The 16307-nt window shown below is 43.4% G+C and overlaps 1 protein-coding gene across 1 annotated transcript in view; it reads right to left on the bottom strand.

Annotated features, from left to right (window-relative positions):
* The window catches only part of NTRK1 (neurotrophic receptor tyrosine kinase 1), a 107884-nt gene that overhangs the window by 30097 nt on the left and 61480 nt on the right, over window positions 1–16307 (bottom strand). Inside the window, exons 4-9 of the mRNA XM_077258711.1 lie at window positions 12903–12971; window positions 11393–11547; window positions 11156–11298; window positions 10788–10923; window positions 8124–8453; window positions 7543–7560 (exon numbers count right to left, since the gene is read on the bottom strand). Of these exons, the coding sequence (XP_077114826.1) occupies window positions 7543–7560; window positions 8124–8453; window positions 10788–10923; window positions 11156–11298; window positions 11393–11547; window positions 12903–12971 (851 nt within the window). The remainder of the gene's footprint in view (window positions 1–7542; window positions 7561–8123; window positions 8454–10787; window positions 10924–11155; window positions 11299–11392; window positions 11548–12902; window positions 12972–16307) is intronic.

Raw genomic sequence — 16307 nt, 5'->3', positions numbered from 1 at the left:
TGCAGCCTGGTGAGTATGCGTCTGTGTCACGTTTTTGTCCTTCAGATGCTTGGTCACCTGCTGTTAGTGGGGTTAAGGGGGTGGTTAGCGATGTAGCCGGAGTGGGGAATGCAGGTGGCGGAGAACCGGCAGGGGTCAGGGAGATTTTGGTGAATGTGCAGAATTTGTTGGTGAGATTGGATCGCGGTATGGGTGCGCAGGGGCAGTTAGGAGCATGGTCGGGCTCGCAGACGGGGCCGGTTAGCGTAGTGACTGCGCCGGCTGCGGTTGCTGAACCGGTTTCTGTTTCGGTGCAGACTGAAAAGGAAAAAGAGTGCAGGATCCACTTGGATGATAGGGCACACGGGGAGGTATACGTGTGTTTTGAGGGCCTGTTGGGGGCGCATCTTAAGAAAGAGGTTAAGGAAAAGATAGGTAAAGACGAATATGTGGAAATTTTTTCCCTGCTTCCGTTGGAAAAATTTAATCTTGACAAGGGGAAGAAGGAGGATAGCAAGAAAGAGGAGGAGGAAAAACGGCGGTGGCGTTTGATCCCTCAGACTTTTGCTAATTGGCTTCAGGCTTTTGCCATCCTGGCCAGTGTTATTGGCGAAAAGGCGCCCGAGAATTGCTCTGGGTTGTTTTGTTATATGGATTCCATCAGTGAGGCTCACAGGGTGTATGGCGGCCAGGCTTGGCTCAGGTATGACGAGCAGTTTAGACAGAGTAAAGCTGTTCGGCTGGCCATTCGGTGGGACCAGAAAGATATTGGTCTCTGGCTTCGGGTAATGGCGCAGTACAAGTTCGGCCATCCCTTTCACGGGGGGGCCAGTGGTTCCAGCCATGGTACACAGCCCGGTGCTTCAGGGTCCTCAGGTACCGCAGGACAGGCGGGAGGTCAGAAGTTGGGCGCGTGCTGGCAATTTAACGAAGGACAGTGCAAATTCGGAGTCAATTGTAAGTTTAAACATTTATGCTCCCAATGCAGCGGGTCTTCCCACGGGGCCGCAAAGTGCTTTAAAAAGGGGAAAGCAAAGCCTGGTTCCGGTAATTCCCATGGGGGAGACTCCGGTGAAGTTGGCAAGGATGGTCCCTTATCTAAATAGATATCCGGATAAGGAGAAGGCGTCGTTGTTGTTGTCTGGTTTTACTGAAGGCTTTGTCATTCCGGCTCCTTCCTTTGTGGTTCCCTGTGTTAGAAAAAATTTGCGTTCAGCTTTGTTAAATGCTGATGTGGTTTCGGAGAGGTCTGACTGTTGTGCTAGCATTTTGAGCGTGATCGAATGGGTGGCTTTTCGCTTCGGCGTTCCGCTGGCTCCTGGTAAGACAGAGGGCCCGAGCATGTGATTGTCCTTTCTAGGTATCGTTATAGATACGGTTTGGTGGGAGTTCCGATTGCCTGAGGACAAATTGACAGGCCTTCAGGAGGATGTGCAGCGGGTACCATTGCGAGAGTTGCAGTCGCTTTTAGGGAAACTTAATTTTGCTTGTTGAGTCATGCCGATGGGTAGAGTTTTTTCTAGGAGGTTGGCTAGTGCTACGGCGGGAGTTGTGGCTTCCCACCATTTCGTAAGGGCAGTTTGGAGTGAATTCTTGAAGAACTATAATGGCAGGTCCTTGTTTATGGAAGGTGTGATCGACAATGAGTCTTTGGACTTATTTACCGATGCAGCAGGTGGGTCAGGTTTTGGAGCATATTTTCAAGGTCAATGGTGTGCGTCAAAATGGCCAGCGAGTTGGATTTCTTCCGGTTTGGTTCGGAAAATAGCGCTTTTGGAGATTTTTCCCATTTTGGTAGCGGTGCATTTGTGGCAGGGGATCTTTCAGAACAGGCGGGTTCATTTTCATTGCGATAACATGGGGGTGGTTTGCGCGATTAACAGCTTGTCTGCATCATCGCCTCCGGTGGTGTGTGTGTTACGGCAGTTGGTGTTGTTGTGTTTGTCTTTGAATGCACACGTCACAGCATCGCATTTGCCGGGAGTTCATAATTCCATTGCTGATTCTCTTTCTCGTTTACAGTTCGATCGTTTTTGGTCGTTGGCCCCGGAGGCGGAGATGGTCGGGTTGGAGTGCCCTCCAGAACTTTGGCTAGTGGTATCAGGGACACTGAGGCGTTGATTAAGGCGTCGTTGGCTCCCAGAACTTGGGAGGCTTATCAGACAGTTTGGCGTGAGTGGGAGGCTTTGTTATCAGCGGTGTCTTGTGGGTCGAGCCACCAGGATCAGGTGGGAATCTTGTTGTCATGGTTAAGTCGGGGGGCATCGGTTGGTTGGTCGTCGTCTAAGGTGTCAAGAGTCATGGCGGCTTTGGCATTTGGTTTTAAATTGCGGGGTTTGTATGATATCACCAAGGTCTTTTTGGTGCAGCGGGCAGTAAAAGGTTTCAGGCGGCGGCCTGAAAAAATTGATTCCGGGCGGCCGGTTTCCTTCAATGTTTTAGAAAAGCTGGGTGAGGTTTTGTCATCGTTGTGTTTCTCGGCTTTTGAGCTTTGTTTGTTTCGGCTGGCCTTTTCGTTGGCCTTCTTCGGGGCGTTTCGAGTGGGCGAGTTGGTGGCACCTAGCAAACGGGTGACAGGGGGCCTGTTGGCCAGGGATGTATTTTTGGCTGACGGTCGCGTGGAGCTGTGGTTGCGGCATTCAAAATCGGATCAGGAAGGCCGGGGTAGTAGAATCGTTTTGGGTTCAGTTGCGGGTTCTACGATGTGTCCGGTTGCTTGTCTTCACAGTTTTTGGGGCCTTCAGCCTAGGCGAGATCGGTCGTTGTTATGCCATCAAGATGGTTCCTGCTTGTCTCGCTATCAGTTCACGGCGGTTTTTAAAAAGGCTATTGCATTGTTGGGTTTGGATGGGGCCTGTTTTGCCCCTCATTCTTTTCGGATAGGAACGGCGACTGAGGCGGCACTTGGGGGGTTGGGGGCTTCTGCTATTCGCCGGATTGGCAGGTGACGCTCTAACCGATTTCGGAGTTATGTGCGGCCACTGGGGGTGGTTGAAGGGGTTTTATAGGACTGGTTTAGTCGTTTTTTTCTTCAGTTCGTGACATATGTTGAGCTTGTGTTTTGTTTTATAGGTCACCAGGCATTATTGGTGTGGATTCTCGGACACTCGTATGTGTATTGGGGAGCTCTGCAGGCCGACGTTCGGACGGAGGGCAGACAGCTTGGTTTTGACCGAAGTGTGGCAATAATCTGGTGGCTCGGTTTTCGGGGAATGGCCTGGAATCGAGTGTTGCGGGAGATACATAACAGTGTGAGCTTGGATCGAGCCCCGGACGTTTTGGTTTTGCATGCTGGGGGGAATGACTTGGGGGTCCGACCTTTCCGGGAATTGATTAAGGATATAAAGCAGGATTGCTTGCGGTTATGGGTCTTGTATCCGGGTTTGAGTATTGTTTGGTCTGAAATCGTGCCGCGAAAACGTTGGAAGCACATGCGGTCTTTGGAAAAAATTGATAAGGCCAGGATAAAGGTTAACAGGGCGGTGTCTGCCTTTGTCTCTAGGAATGGTGGTGTGGCGGTTAGACACTTTGAGTTGGAAACAGGAAAAGGGGAGTATTGTTTGGCGGATGGCGTTCATTTGAATGCCGTGGGAATGGATTTTTGGGCTCTCGGTTTACAGGAGGGCATTGAAAGGGCCATGGCTTTTCGTCTGGGTGGGGTCTCGGGTCTTTAAGGTGTTCAAAGGCCTCTTGTTGTGGCGGCTGGGGGGAGTCCTTGGAGTTGGTGTAAATTGGTTTGGGGGGTCCATCGGTATATGGCTCCTCTGTTTTGGAGTTTAATTTGTTTTGGATCTGGGGAATGGTGGTGGGGAGTTCCGGCTGGGGTGGTCGGATCTCCAGATTATTACTATGAACCCTCTTGTGGGGTTTTTGGTGCTCCCGAGCCAGGGTTACAACGGCTGGGAGTAAAATATTGGTTAAGTTATGTTCACGTTATGGTTAAATCACCAGATTCTTGTGGGCTCCAAGGACTTCTAGTTTTAAAAGAAAATGTTATGCTTTTACATTCATTGTTAATTGTTGTATGTTTAATAAAAGGCTGCTGTGGCCTACACAATTCCAAAGAAATAATGGTCTCTGTCTTTAATTGGGAAATGGTGGGGGAATAAGTCGGGTTGGGTTGGGGAGGTGGAGTCAACGATCGTTGGGAGCAGTGGGTATTTTCTTCTGTTCCCTTAGAACGCCTTCGCCAATACCAGGGTCAAGGACAGGCCGGAGCGTGCCGCCCCCTCCCCCCACAGCCTAAGCGAAGGCCATCATGACAATGGGTTGGAGAGGAGGGGGTGGGCAGAATAGGCTAATGAGATGGGCGGGGCTAGTGGTGGGGGAGCAGAGAGGAGTCAGGGGGCGGGGGCCGGTCAGTTCCCGCTCACCTCTCTGAGAAGCATCCCTCCCGCCCTTTATTTTGTGGCCCCTTTTGGGTTTTATTACTCGCGGTGAGCGGGTAATTATGGTTCTTATACATGTGGTGGCTTTTTATTGGGTCATTGCAGCTGGGGCAGCTGGGGGGAGTCCTTGGAGTTGGTGGAAATTGGTTTGGGGGGTCCATCGGTATATGGCTCCTCTGTTTTGGAGTTTAATTTGTTTCGGATCTGGTGAATGGTGGTGGGGAGTTCCGGTTGGGGTGGTCGGATCTCCACATTATTACTGTGAACAGTGAACCCTCTTGTGGGGTTTTTGGTGCTCCCGAGCCAGGGTTACAACGGCTGGGAGTAAAATATTGGTTAAGTTAAGTTCACGTTATGGTTAAATCACCAGATTCTTGTGGGCTCCAAGGACTTCTCCTAGTTTTAAAAGAAAATGTTATGCTTTTACATTCATTGTTAATTGTTGTATGTTTAATAAAAGGCTGCTGTGACCTATACAATTCCAAAGAAATAACGGTCTCTGTCTTTAATTGGGAAATGGTGGGGGAATAAGTCGGGTTGGGTTGGGGAGGTGGAGTCAACGATCGTTGGGAGCAGTGGGTATTTTCTTCTGTTCCCTTAGAACGCCTTCGACAATAACAGGGTCATGCAGTGTGTGCAAACCTGGTCAAGAAGTACAGGAAACGGCTGACCTCTGTAATTGCAAACAAAGGATTCTGTACCAAATATTAGGTTCCGTTTTTCTATTGCATCAAATACTTACCAGAATTTCATGCAATAAAATGCTAAATAATTATGTAAAAATCATACAATGTGATTTTCTGGTTTTTATTTTTTAGATACTGTCTCTCATAGTTGAAGTGTATCTATAAAAATTACAGACCTCTCCATTTTCTGTAGGTGGGAAAACTTGCAAATATCAGCAGTGTATCAAATACTTATTTTCCCCACTGTATTTGCTCTGTCCATGCATGTGTCAGTATGTAGGTGCTCTGTATACATGTGTCTTTATGTACGTGCCTGTACGTACTGTATGCGCTCTGTGTATATGTCTGTGCACTGTCGGTATATAATATAATGTGTGTCCCATACTGCTTGTGTTTGGCATCCACATTTATAAATATCGGTAGCACAGACGGGCGTCCATAGGTGTAAACATCGGCAATCGCCCAACAAACGAGCGTAATGCTGCCTATTCATCAGGAGATTGGATTGTTTATGCCGCAACAGAAATCTTTGTTCTCGGCAGCACATTGCCGGTGTAAACTGCTGCTGATAACATTACATGTACAGGGACAGATTGATCTATTAGTGCTCGTTCTGTCCCCATCATTCATCCTCAACCGATGTAAAGAGGCCGGGAAACAAGCGTCGAACGACTTCAATATTGTCAATCACGCTCGCTTAGCGGCCTGAAGTCAGCGCATGTAAATGCAGCAGAAATGTTTCTGGGGGATGGTGCAATATGTGAGCATTTGGGGCCCCACTTTCTGTAAAACTAGCCCTGTGTGTACATAGATTACATTACTGATCCTGTACTGATCCTGAGTTCCATCCTGTATTATACCTCAGAGCTGCACTCACTATTCTGCTGGTGCAGTCACTGTGTACATACATTACATTACTGATCCTGTATTATACTCCAGAGATGCACTCACTATTCTGCTGGTGCAGTCACTGTGTACATACATTACATTACTGATCCTGAGTTACATCCTGTATTATACCCCAGAGCTGCACTCACTATTCTGCTGGTGCAGTCACTGTGTACATACATTACATTACTGATCCTGAGTTACATCCTGTATTATACTCCAGAGCTGCACTCACTATTCTGCTGATGCAATCACTGTGTACATACATTACATTACTGATCCTGTACTGATCCTGAGTTACATCCTGTATTATACCCCAGAGCTGCACTCACTATTCTGCTGGTGCAGTCATTGTGTACATACATTACATTACTGATGCTGAGTTACATCCTGTATTATATTCCAGAGCTGCACTCACTATTCTGCTGGTGCAGTCACTGTGTACATACATTACATTACTGATCCTGAGTTACATCCTGTATTATACCCCAGAGCTGCACTCACTATTCTGCTGGTGCAGTCACTGTGTACATACATTACATTACTGATCCTGTACTGATCCTGAGTTACATCCTGTATTATACTCCAGAGCTACACTCACTATTCTGCTGGTGCAGTCACTGTGTACATACATTACATTACTGAGCCTGTACTGATCCTGAGTTACATCCTGTATTATACTCCAGAGCTGCACTCACTATTCTGCTGGTGCAGTCACTGTGTACATACATTACATTACTGATCCTGTACTGATCCTGAGTTACATCCTGTATTATACTCCAGAGCTGCACTCACTATTCTGCTGGTGCAGTCACTGTGTACATACATTACATTACTGATCCTGTACTGATCCTCAGTTACATCCTGTATTATACTCCAGAGCTGCACTCACTATTCTTTTGGTAGAGTCACTGAAAGCTTAGTCCACTCCTTCTTCTTGCTCTGCTACAGTCAGAACGTGGGCCAGGTATCCAGAGGAGCCATAGCCTATTACTTATCCCAGCACAGTATAATGCTGCAGGCACTATCTTGCCGTAGCCCCGGTAGCCTCCAGGCAGGACAGATCTATCAGCCAGATTGTGTTATTGCATTGCTGGGGTAAGGAAGGGGCCGATCTGTTCTATTCTTATTGCATTAGCTGAAATCAGAAATGACTTGATAATATAAAGCAGGAACATATCCGGTCCTGGGCCTGAAAAGGTAAATAAATTGATATTTTCAAAATTTAAAGGGGATGTCCATCAAGGTTGATTCTCCTTTATTAAGCACAACCATTAATTTTGAAATGATCTCTTAGTGTCAGTTAGGGGATGCCACATTGCTGAAAGGATGGAGAAATCATCAGCAGTCCCATTATGTATCCAACTATTGATCAGTAAGTGATGCCACATCCTAATGACCCAATGAGGGAACTATGGACCCTCGTTCTTTGTACTGGGGGAGATCCCAGTAGCAGTCATCCATGTATGACCAATCCTGTAGTTAATTTGCTGCCCTTGCCCTGTCTTTGAATATTTTGGCCCTGGTCGCCTGCCCCAGCAATACCCCTGAATCAATCAGTTGGACACTTATGGATCTGACTATAGAACAAAAAGACTTACCAGATGGAGAAAGCGACACTGAAAATGAAAAAGAATAAACATTACTTTAAGATAAATGCATCACAAATTCAATAATTATGCAATACTAACACCTGTCAACGTTTCTTATTCAGCAAAAATATCTTAAAGGGTTTTTTCCATTTTTATACATGGGTCTTTTCAGATAGTGCTTCTAAAAACAAGCAATTATGCAATTAACTGCTTATTACAATTTTCATTAGTTGTTGAGATATTAACACTTAGTTACAGCTCGTTGCCTAGGAGACCGACCACCGATGTTGTCTAGTTTGTAAGCACTGTGCTGAAGATTGACCAGGATTAACAAAAGGAAAGTGTGAACATCTCAAAAATTAGAGAATAAGAATTTTAATAAACTGTAAATTGCAAAATTGCTTGCATTTACAAGAACTATCCGACAACACCCTTTTTAATGAAGACTTAAATACCCTTTTAAGGCATTTTTACATTCCACCATTCATTCCTTTGGAGAGATAACTCTCCGGACAGTGAATAAAGATCTCCACCAGTCACACTTTTATGGCATGTCTAACTGACCAACATGGCTTCCTCTTATTGCTCACCTGGAATGGGCTCCAATGGGTCAAAATCAAATGGATTATTCATGAAGACACTGTAGACACTTTTGCTGTCCTCTCCGAGCCGATTCCTCACCAGTAGCGTGTAATTTCCGTTATTACCGTGCGTTGGGTTATTAAAGTACAAGCAGCCATGGATAAGGGTCCCATTTTCTCTGTATTCGAGTGGTTTTGTGAAAATGTAGTCATTCATGAATAGAGTCTCCCCATTTAGCTGCCAGTTGACCTCCGGTGCAGGGTTCCCATCTATTGTATAGGGAATGCAGGAGTGGTGTTGATGAATCACTTCGCCCAAATCAATTATTACTGCTGGGACTGGGAAACCAAAAAAAGAAGAGGATGGTCAAATGGAATAAAAGATCTTACAAAATCTCAAAAAGAAAAACACCAAGTGAATCCAAAAAATCCAAACTTAAGGACAGGGGCCATATAGTGGGATTGCAACCTACGGATGTTTTCTAAACTACACATTGACCATGTCAACGAAACCTTCATACCCAACATGAAGAACTATGATTTTGACCAGCTAGAGATGTCTCAGAGCGGGGTCATCAAAAATGTCCCAATTATTTCATCTTGGCATCTACACACCCTTACCACAGAGGATAGTATAACAGCTACAACCGAAGCTACTTCTAAATGGCTCTCGAAAGGATGAGTTCCCTAAGCATTGTGCGAGAATTGTGCATGTCCAGAAAGGGTCAATCAGAGGGTGATGTTAGAGTAAATAACTTCTTTGGAGTTTTTCCTACCATAAATCCATTAGGTTTTGTGTGGGTATTGGTTCTCTGAATTAATTAGTAGGGTTTTTTTCCAGGTAGTGAGATTTTGCTTCAGTCCAGTAATGGATACTTTCTTCCATTCGTCATGTCGCTACTCAGAACTATATTGTCTCATCTTTCTTTGGCTTAAGGTGTGACAATTAGCTCATCTCCAAGGGGACAATATATGGCTCTGGTGGAGGTAGCTACGCTACAATCCAATGTCTGACCCTTTACGGAGCCTCAGAATATTTAGCCAAACCAGAGTCTGCTAAAAATAGGCAAGTACACCCATCTGTAGACAGTGTTTTTGCTCCTTATTAGTAAAACTCCTAGTGAGAAGCCTAAAGGGTCAGTCATTGACTTATAGGGAGGCTACAGGTCCTACAGCTTCAGCTTTCTTTCTCGTGAAAGAGGGCTATTTTGCATAGCCTTTTCCCAGGAAGCATTGATCAAATAATAGTCTCACTACTTCAACTGGCTATCTCCACAAGGGAGAACAGTAGCCATCGACACCATAAGGTAGTCAACCAACTCAGACACTACTGTAAAGTCAAAACAATTACCAGTTCTCCACAAGAAGGCTCATTTAATTTTCCCAGCTGGTTTCATATGGTCAAAAAGCTTCTGTCCAAAGGACCAAGGTGGCATAAGGTTTTAATGGTGCAATAATGGTGGCTCTGCAACCATGTATAATATCTCCTGGTCGATATGGTTGATACATGACTAGGCCACCCATACTGCTGATCTGACCATCATGGTGATGGCTGGTCCTACCTAACCCCCAGTCCTGAGAAAGTAAGGGTACTGTCACACTATACGATTTACCAACGATCACGACCAGCGATACGACCTGGCCGTGATCGTTGGTAAGTGGTTGTGTGGTCGCTGGGGAGCTGTCACACAGTCAGCTCTCCAGCGACCAACGATGCCGAAGTCCCCGGGTAACCAGGGTAAACATCGGGTTACTAAGTGCAGGGCCGCGCTTAGTAACCCGATGTTTACCGTGGTTACCAGTGTAAAAGTAAAAAAAAAAAAACAGTACATACTCACATTCCGGTGTCTGTCCCCCGGCGTTCTGCTTCTCTCCACTGTGTCTGCGCCAGCCGGAAAGCACAGCGGTGACGTCACCGCTGTGCTCGCTTTCCGGCCGGCCGGTGCTCACAGTGCAGAGAAGCAGAACACCGGGGGACAGACACCGGATTGTGAGTATGTACTGTTTGGTTTCTTTTACTTTTACGCTGGTAACCACGGTAAACATCGGGTTACTAAGCGCGGCCCTGCGCTTAGTAACCCGATGTTTACCCTGGTTACAAGTGAACGCATCGCTGGATCGCTGTCACACACAACGATCCAGCGATGAGAGCGGGAGATCCAGCGACGAAAGAAAGTTCCAAACGATCTGCTACGACGTACGATTCTCAGCAGGGTCCCTGATCGCTGCTGCGTGTCAGACACTGCGATATCGTATGGATATCGCTGGAACGTCACGAATCGTACCATCGTAGCGACAAAAGTGCCACTGTGTGACAGTACCCTTAGGCTCAAAAGATGAACATTATCTATTTTCCTTTAGAAGGCCATCTATAAGATAATTTATTGATGCAGTTTTGGGAGGTCGTGTCAAAGAAGCTTGTCCACCGTGTTGGTTCAAAATAAATAAGCACTTAATTGATATTTAAAGGAACAAGCTGTTAATATTTCTCAAATTAGTTAAACTAAGGTTATGCTCACTTGTTGAGGGATTTTCTTTCATGTGGTGAGGATTTTCATCAAGTGAAAGAGAATCAGCATCTCTACGTGTATGAACATAGCCTTAACCAAAGCACTTCTAGGTTCCAGGTTTTGTCAGAAATACATGCAGATGATAGTTTGAATGTAAACTTACAATGGACATCTATCTGGACCGACTTTTTGGAAGGACCAGCCATATTCTCTGCCCAGCAGCTGACATCACGCTTGTTGAAGCCAGATGAGATGTTGAAAAGGTGGAGAAAGATCTCGACATCGGGACCTTCAGATTGCTACCACAGAACATTGAAAAGAGTGCATAAGAGAATTTAGATGGTAGAAAACGACAACATCATGTACACAAGTGAAGAATATCAAACCATGAGTCTAGAGACAACATTAAAATATGACATTTTTTGTTGTCTCTCGACACGGCTACATTTCTAAAAAAAAATATCCACTACATCAGCGGCTGGAGTGTCACTATTACAATGGAAAGAGTAAAAAATTATTTGCCATGTATACCGTGGTTTCATACTGTGCATTCAGATCTGGTAAAATCCACTTCGCCTTTGGCATGGGCTGACCAACTACATTACACTGAAGGGTCAGGTTGTCTCCATGAAGAACAGTCAGATTTTGCTCTGAAATGAAGACATCTGGCCGATCTAAGAAAAAAAATATACAACTCATTATAAAAGTTGGCTGCCACCTATCATTAGTCAACATATACAACGTTCTATTTGGGAAACCCATGCCTACCACAGTCGGTGATGTTGTCATCTTCTATGAAAATCTCAACCCCGTATTTCCAGCAGCTTAATGATTGGTTTCCAAGATCTGCCCAACCTTCTTCTCTACGAATCTGAATCCACCGCACTTCACAGGAGCACTGGAATGGGTTTTCAGTCAGAACTCTAACAGAGGAACATTGAAATTAAGGCATTAACAATGGTTGACCTTCTCAGAAGACAACATTAGTGTCTACAGATGTGTCGACTGTTACCTTTCCACAAATTTCATTAAGAACAATACATATTTAATATATTGTCACAATATGCTCAAAAAACCATTGACAGGCTGCAATTCATGTCACAACCAGTGATTAGCTTGACATAGACACAAAAAACATAAACATCTCCTGACAGAGTATCATGAAAAGGGGTGGTCATCGTGCACCAGTCATCTTGGGATATATAAATCTAAAAATTTAAAAAGGAAAACTCAGGAAGGACACCTATGTACTGTATCTAGTTATGCATTCCTTCAACATAACAGGTTCTATTAATAATAATATCTTGAAAGATCATGGTTGAATTCTATTTCCTGGTGCCCATGGTGGTTCAGACAGAAGACAATTACTTCTTCATACCAGCACCATGAATTGTATAGATTCTTATTTTGGAGAAGTCATAAAAAGGGCTACAAATTATTCTTAAAAGGAATCTAGCTGGATAAAAACATTTTTAAGTAATAATACTCCCTCTCATATGGTCCATCTGGTCTCTACTCCTTAGTTCTTTATATACCTGACGTGGCAGTTTAGTAGAGTTGACCTTGGTAGTCCATAGTAACTAGACCAGAGCCTTACAAACCTCCATCTCTAGCACCTCTTTTGATTAATGGGCCATCTTAAGTGTGTTGCACCATAAAGATGACATTGCACTGGGTTTACTAATCAGAAGAGGCAAAACCATGGGCTTCATTAGATCATGGTTTTGTAAATATTTTTTCTTAACTTTACCACTTAGCCAATCACTGACCCACACTTAGCCAGTGAGTGGCCAAGTGGGCATTTTCATTTATTTTTCATGTGTCAAGACAAGACCAGAAAGTTGAGACCAGTGTTAACAGGTAAGCTAGACATGTGGAGGGTCACCAATTTTATTTTTTATCTTTAAAACACTTGTGTCCCTTTTGAATATCACTTTCACATCTTTGGTATATACATTTATTGTAAAATGCTGTCTCGAAATAGTAATTACTATTAGTATGTGCTACCGGGCAGCAACAACAATGAAAACATGTTGACTACAGATGGGTGTCTCCGATTTGGCTGATCACCTGGGTCATGTTTCATGGATCTTTAAAGAGGTAAAATGTCTTACAGGATAGGCACCCATAGATGGCACTGGAGACAACATTATTTTTTTTTTTGAGAGGAGAGTTCTTAAATTCCTCATGTATTTCAAGGAAAAACATTACCCCTTAGATCCCAAACAAAAGGCTTTAAAGACAGTAGTAATTTTGGTAAGAAAAACAGTTGACCTACAGCTCTTGTAGAGGGAGACCATGAAATGTCCTCCAAGACAGGGACACCAGTGAATTTGATGACAGGTTACTGTTGAAAGAAGACAGAAAAACCATTAGGTTAGATGAGACCCCAAAGCACATGTGTTTTTCTGTGACGAGACAGAAGACAAGAGTTGTCAAGGACCAAAGGAAGAAGAAGGTTAAAGGGCGAAGAGTTGGGTTCATCTAGACACACGACTGCTTGTGTTGGATCCAAAACAATACAATGACCTCTTGATAGATGCCAGAATTTCCAATCTATGTATACTATCATGGGATCTTCTATACCACAGGGCGTGAATACATATGCAAGAATATTTTTTAGTAATTTAAAAAAAAATTGTGAATATGATACTTTTTATGGAGAAGAATATCTGGTTCGTTAGTAAGGTGTAGTAAAATGTTACTTTTACCAATACTTCAATTTTAATCCAAGTCAACTGACCAATTCCAAGTTTTATCACATTTTTCCTTTTTTTAATATATTTTTGTTTTTGCTTTTGTGGGTTTTTTCCACGTTCTTTCAGATAAATGACGACAGATCCAAACAAGTGTAAAAAAAAAAAAAAAATCCTCGGCATGTGCCTCCATTTGCAGGCAGATTTCCACGCAGCCCTGGGTAGTGTGGATGGATACATTTCAGCTCCTGTCAGGTCAATGATTGTCCACAGGGGAGTAAAAATGAGCGCTCGCTGTCAGTCCCCACACTGAGTCCCCGCTGTACCCAGCTGCTGAGAGATTGTTTTTTGCTGTAAGCATTGATTTCAGCAAACAAGACATCTGACTGGAATCACTTTTCACTGTCACTTATGACTCTCGAGATGAAGTGTAACACCTGACAAAACAGTGTCAAAAATAGGACAACAATTTAAAAAAATTCAAAACAAGAAAATGTAAAAATTAAAATAATCAAATATTTTGTATTAAACAAAATAATTATTTTTAAATATTTTTTACTATTACACATTTTTTTAAATACCGTAGTCTTTTTTTTACATTTTCATCCTTTGTTTATTCTCTGGATCACTTAAAAATTTTAGCTAAGTTATCTATTTCCTATTTCCAAATTTTCTTTTACGTTTTACACTTTATCACATGCCTTGTAACAAAAATACTTAAAAAAAACCTGAAAATTATTATTGTTTTCTAACAAAAATTCACATGAAACTAAAAGGGAATGTTTTGCCACAACAAAAAAAAGTGCATTAAGTTAATTATATCTAAAATTAACTTTTTGATGCAATATATATATATATATATATATATATATATATATATATATATATATATATATATATATATATATATATATATATATATATATGTATAAATATATATATATACACTGCTCAAAAAAAATGAAGGGAACACTAAAATACCACATCCTAGATATCACTGAATGAAATATTCCAGTTGTAAATCTTTATTTATTACATAGTGGAATGTGTTGAGAACAATAAAACCTAAACATGATCAACGTACAGTAAATCACAACTAATATCCCACGGAGGTCTGGAGTTGGAATGATGCTTAAAATCTAAGTGGAAAATGAAGTTACATGCTGATCCAACTTCACTGGAATTGCCTCAAGACAAGAAAATGATGCTCAGTAGTGTGTGTGGCCTACACGTGCTTGTATGACATCCCTACAACACCTGGGCATGCTCCTGATGAGGTGGCAGATGGTCTCCTGAGGGATCTCCTCCCAGACCTGGACTAAAGCATCCGCCAACTCCTGGACAGCCTGTGGTGCAATGTGACGTTGGCAGATGGTGCAAGATATGATGTCCCAGATGTGTTCAATCGGATTCAGGTCTGGGGAACGGGTGGGCCAGACCATAGCTTCAATGCCTTCATCTTGCAGGAACTGCTGACACACTCAAGCCACATGAGGTCTGGCATTGTCCTGCATTAGGAGGAATCCAGGGCCAACCGCACCAGCAAATGGACTCACAAGGGGTCTGAGGATCTCATCTCGGGACCTAATGGCAGTCAGGCTACCTCTGGTGAGCACATGGAGGGCTGTGCGACCCTCCAAAAAATGCCACCCCACACCATTACTGACCCACTGCCAAACAGGTCATGCTGAAGGATGTTGCAGGCAGCAGATTGCTTTCCACGGCGTCTCCAGACTCTGTCACGTCTGTCACATGTGCTCAGTGTGAACCTGCTTTCATCTGTGAAGAACACAGTGCGCCAGTGGCAAATTTGCCAATCCTGGTGTTATGTGGCAAAAGCCAAGCGTCTTGCACAGTGTTGGGCTGTGAGCACAACCCCCATCTGTGGACGTCGGGCACTCAGACTATCCTCATAGAGTCGGTTTCTAACCGTTTGTGCAGACACATGCACATTTGTGGCCTGCTGGAGGTCATTTTGCAGGGCTCTGGCAGTGCTCCTCCTGTTCCTCCTTGCAAAAAGGCTGAGGTAGCAGTCCTGCTCCTGGGTTGTTGCCCTCCTATGGCCCCTACCACGTCTCCTGGTGTACTGGCCTGTCTCCTGGTAGCGCCTCCAGCCTCTGGACACTACGCTGACAGCTACAGCAAACCTTCTTGCCACAGCTTGCATTGTTGTGCCACCCTGGATGAGCTGCACTACCTGAGCCACTTGTGTGGGTTGTAGAGTCCGTCTCATGCTACCACGAGTGTGAAAGCACAACCAACATTCAAAAGTGACCAAAACATCAGCCAGAAAGCATTGGTACTGAGATGAGGTCTGTGGTCCCCACCTGCAGAACCACTCCTTTATTGAGTGTCTTGATAATTGCCAATAATTTCCATATGTTCCATTTGCACAACAGCATGTGAAATTGATTGTCAAACAGTGTTTCTTCCGAAGTGGACAATTTGATTTCACAGAAGTTTGATTCACTTGGAGTTATATTCTGTTGTTTAGATGTTCCCTTTATTTTTTTTGAGCAGTGTATATATACACACAGTGGCATGTAAAAGTTTGGGCACTCTGGTCAAAATGATGTTTATTGTGAACAGTTAAGCAAGATGAAGATGAAATGATCTCTAAAAGGCCTAAAGTTGCAGGTGACACATTTCCTTTGTATTTTAGACAAAAACAAGCAACTGTAAAAAACAAAACAATTATTTTTAAGCTTTTTAATCAAAGTCCTAATTTTAGTTATTTGGATCAAGAAAAATAAATGCGGTTTGAATAACTTAAATTAGCGTGGGTCTTGACACATTAAAAAAAAGCTACATCTCAGAAAAATATGTCTTTGTACCGTGTTAGCCAGCAGATATAAAAATAATTTTTAGAAGAATATTTTTCAAAGCTACATCTAAACGTTTATGTTTTTGATATATTTTTTTACTTTTTATGCTTTTATTTTATCAAATGTATGACATATTTTGATCATAATGTAAAAGATAAAAGT

The sequence above is a fragment of the Ranitomeya variabilis genome, chromosome 1, assembly GCF_051348905.1.
Source record: "Ranitomeya variabilis isolate aRanVar5 chromosome 1, aRanVar5.hap1, whole genome shotgun sequence".
Taxonomy (NCBI): Eukaryota; Metazoa; Chordata; class Amphibia; order Anura; family Dendrobatidae; genus Ranitomeya; species Ranitomeya variabilis.
This window is presented reverse-complemented; position numbering and strand designations above follow the sequence as displayed.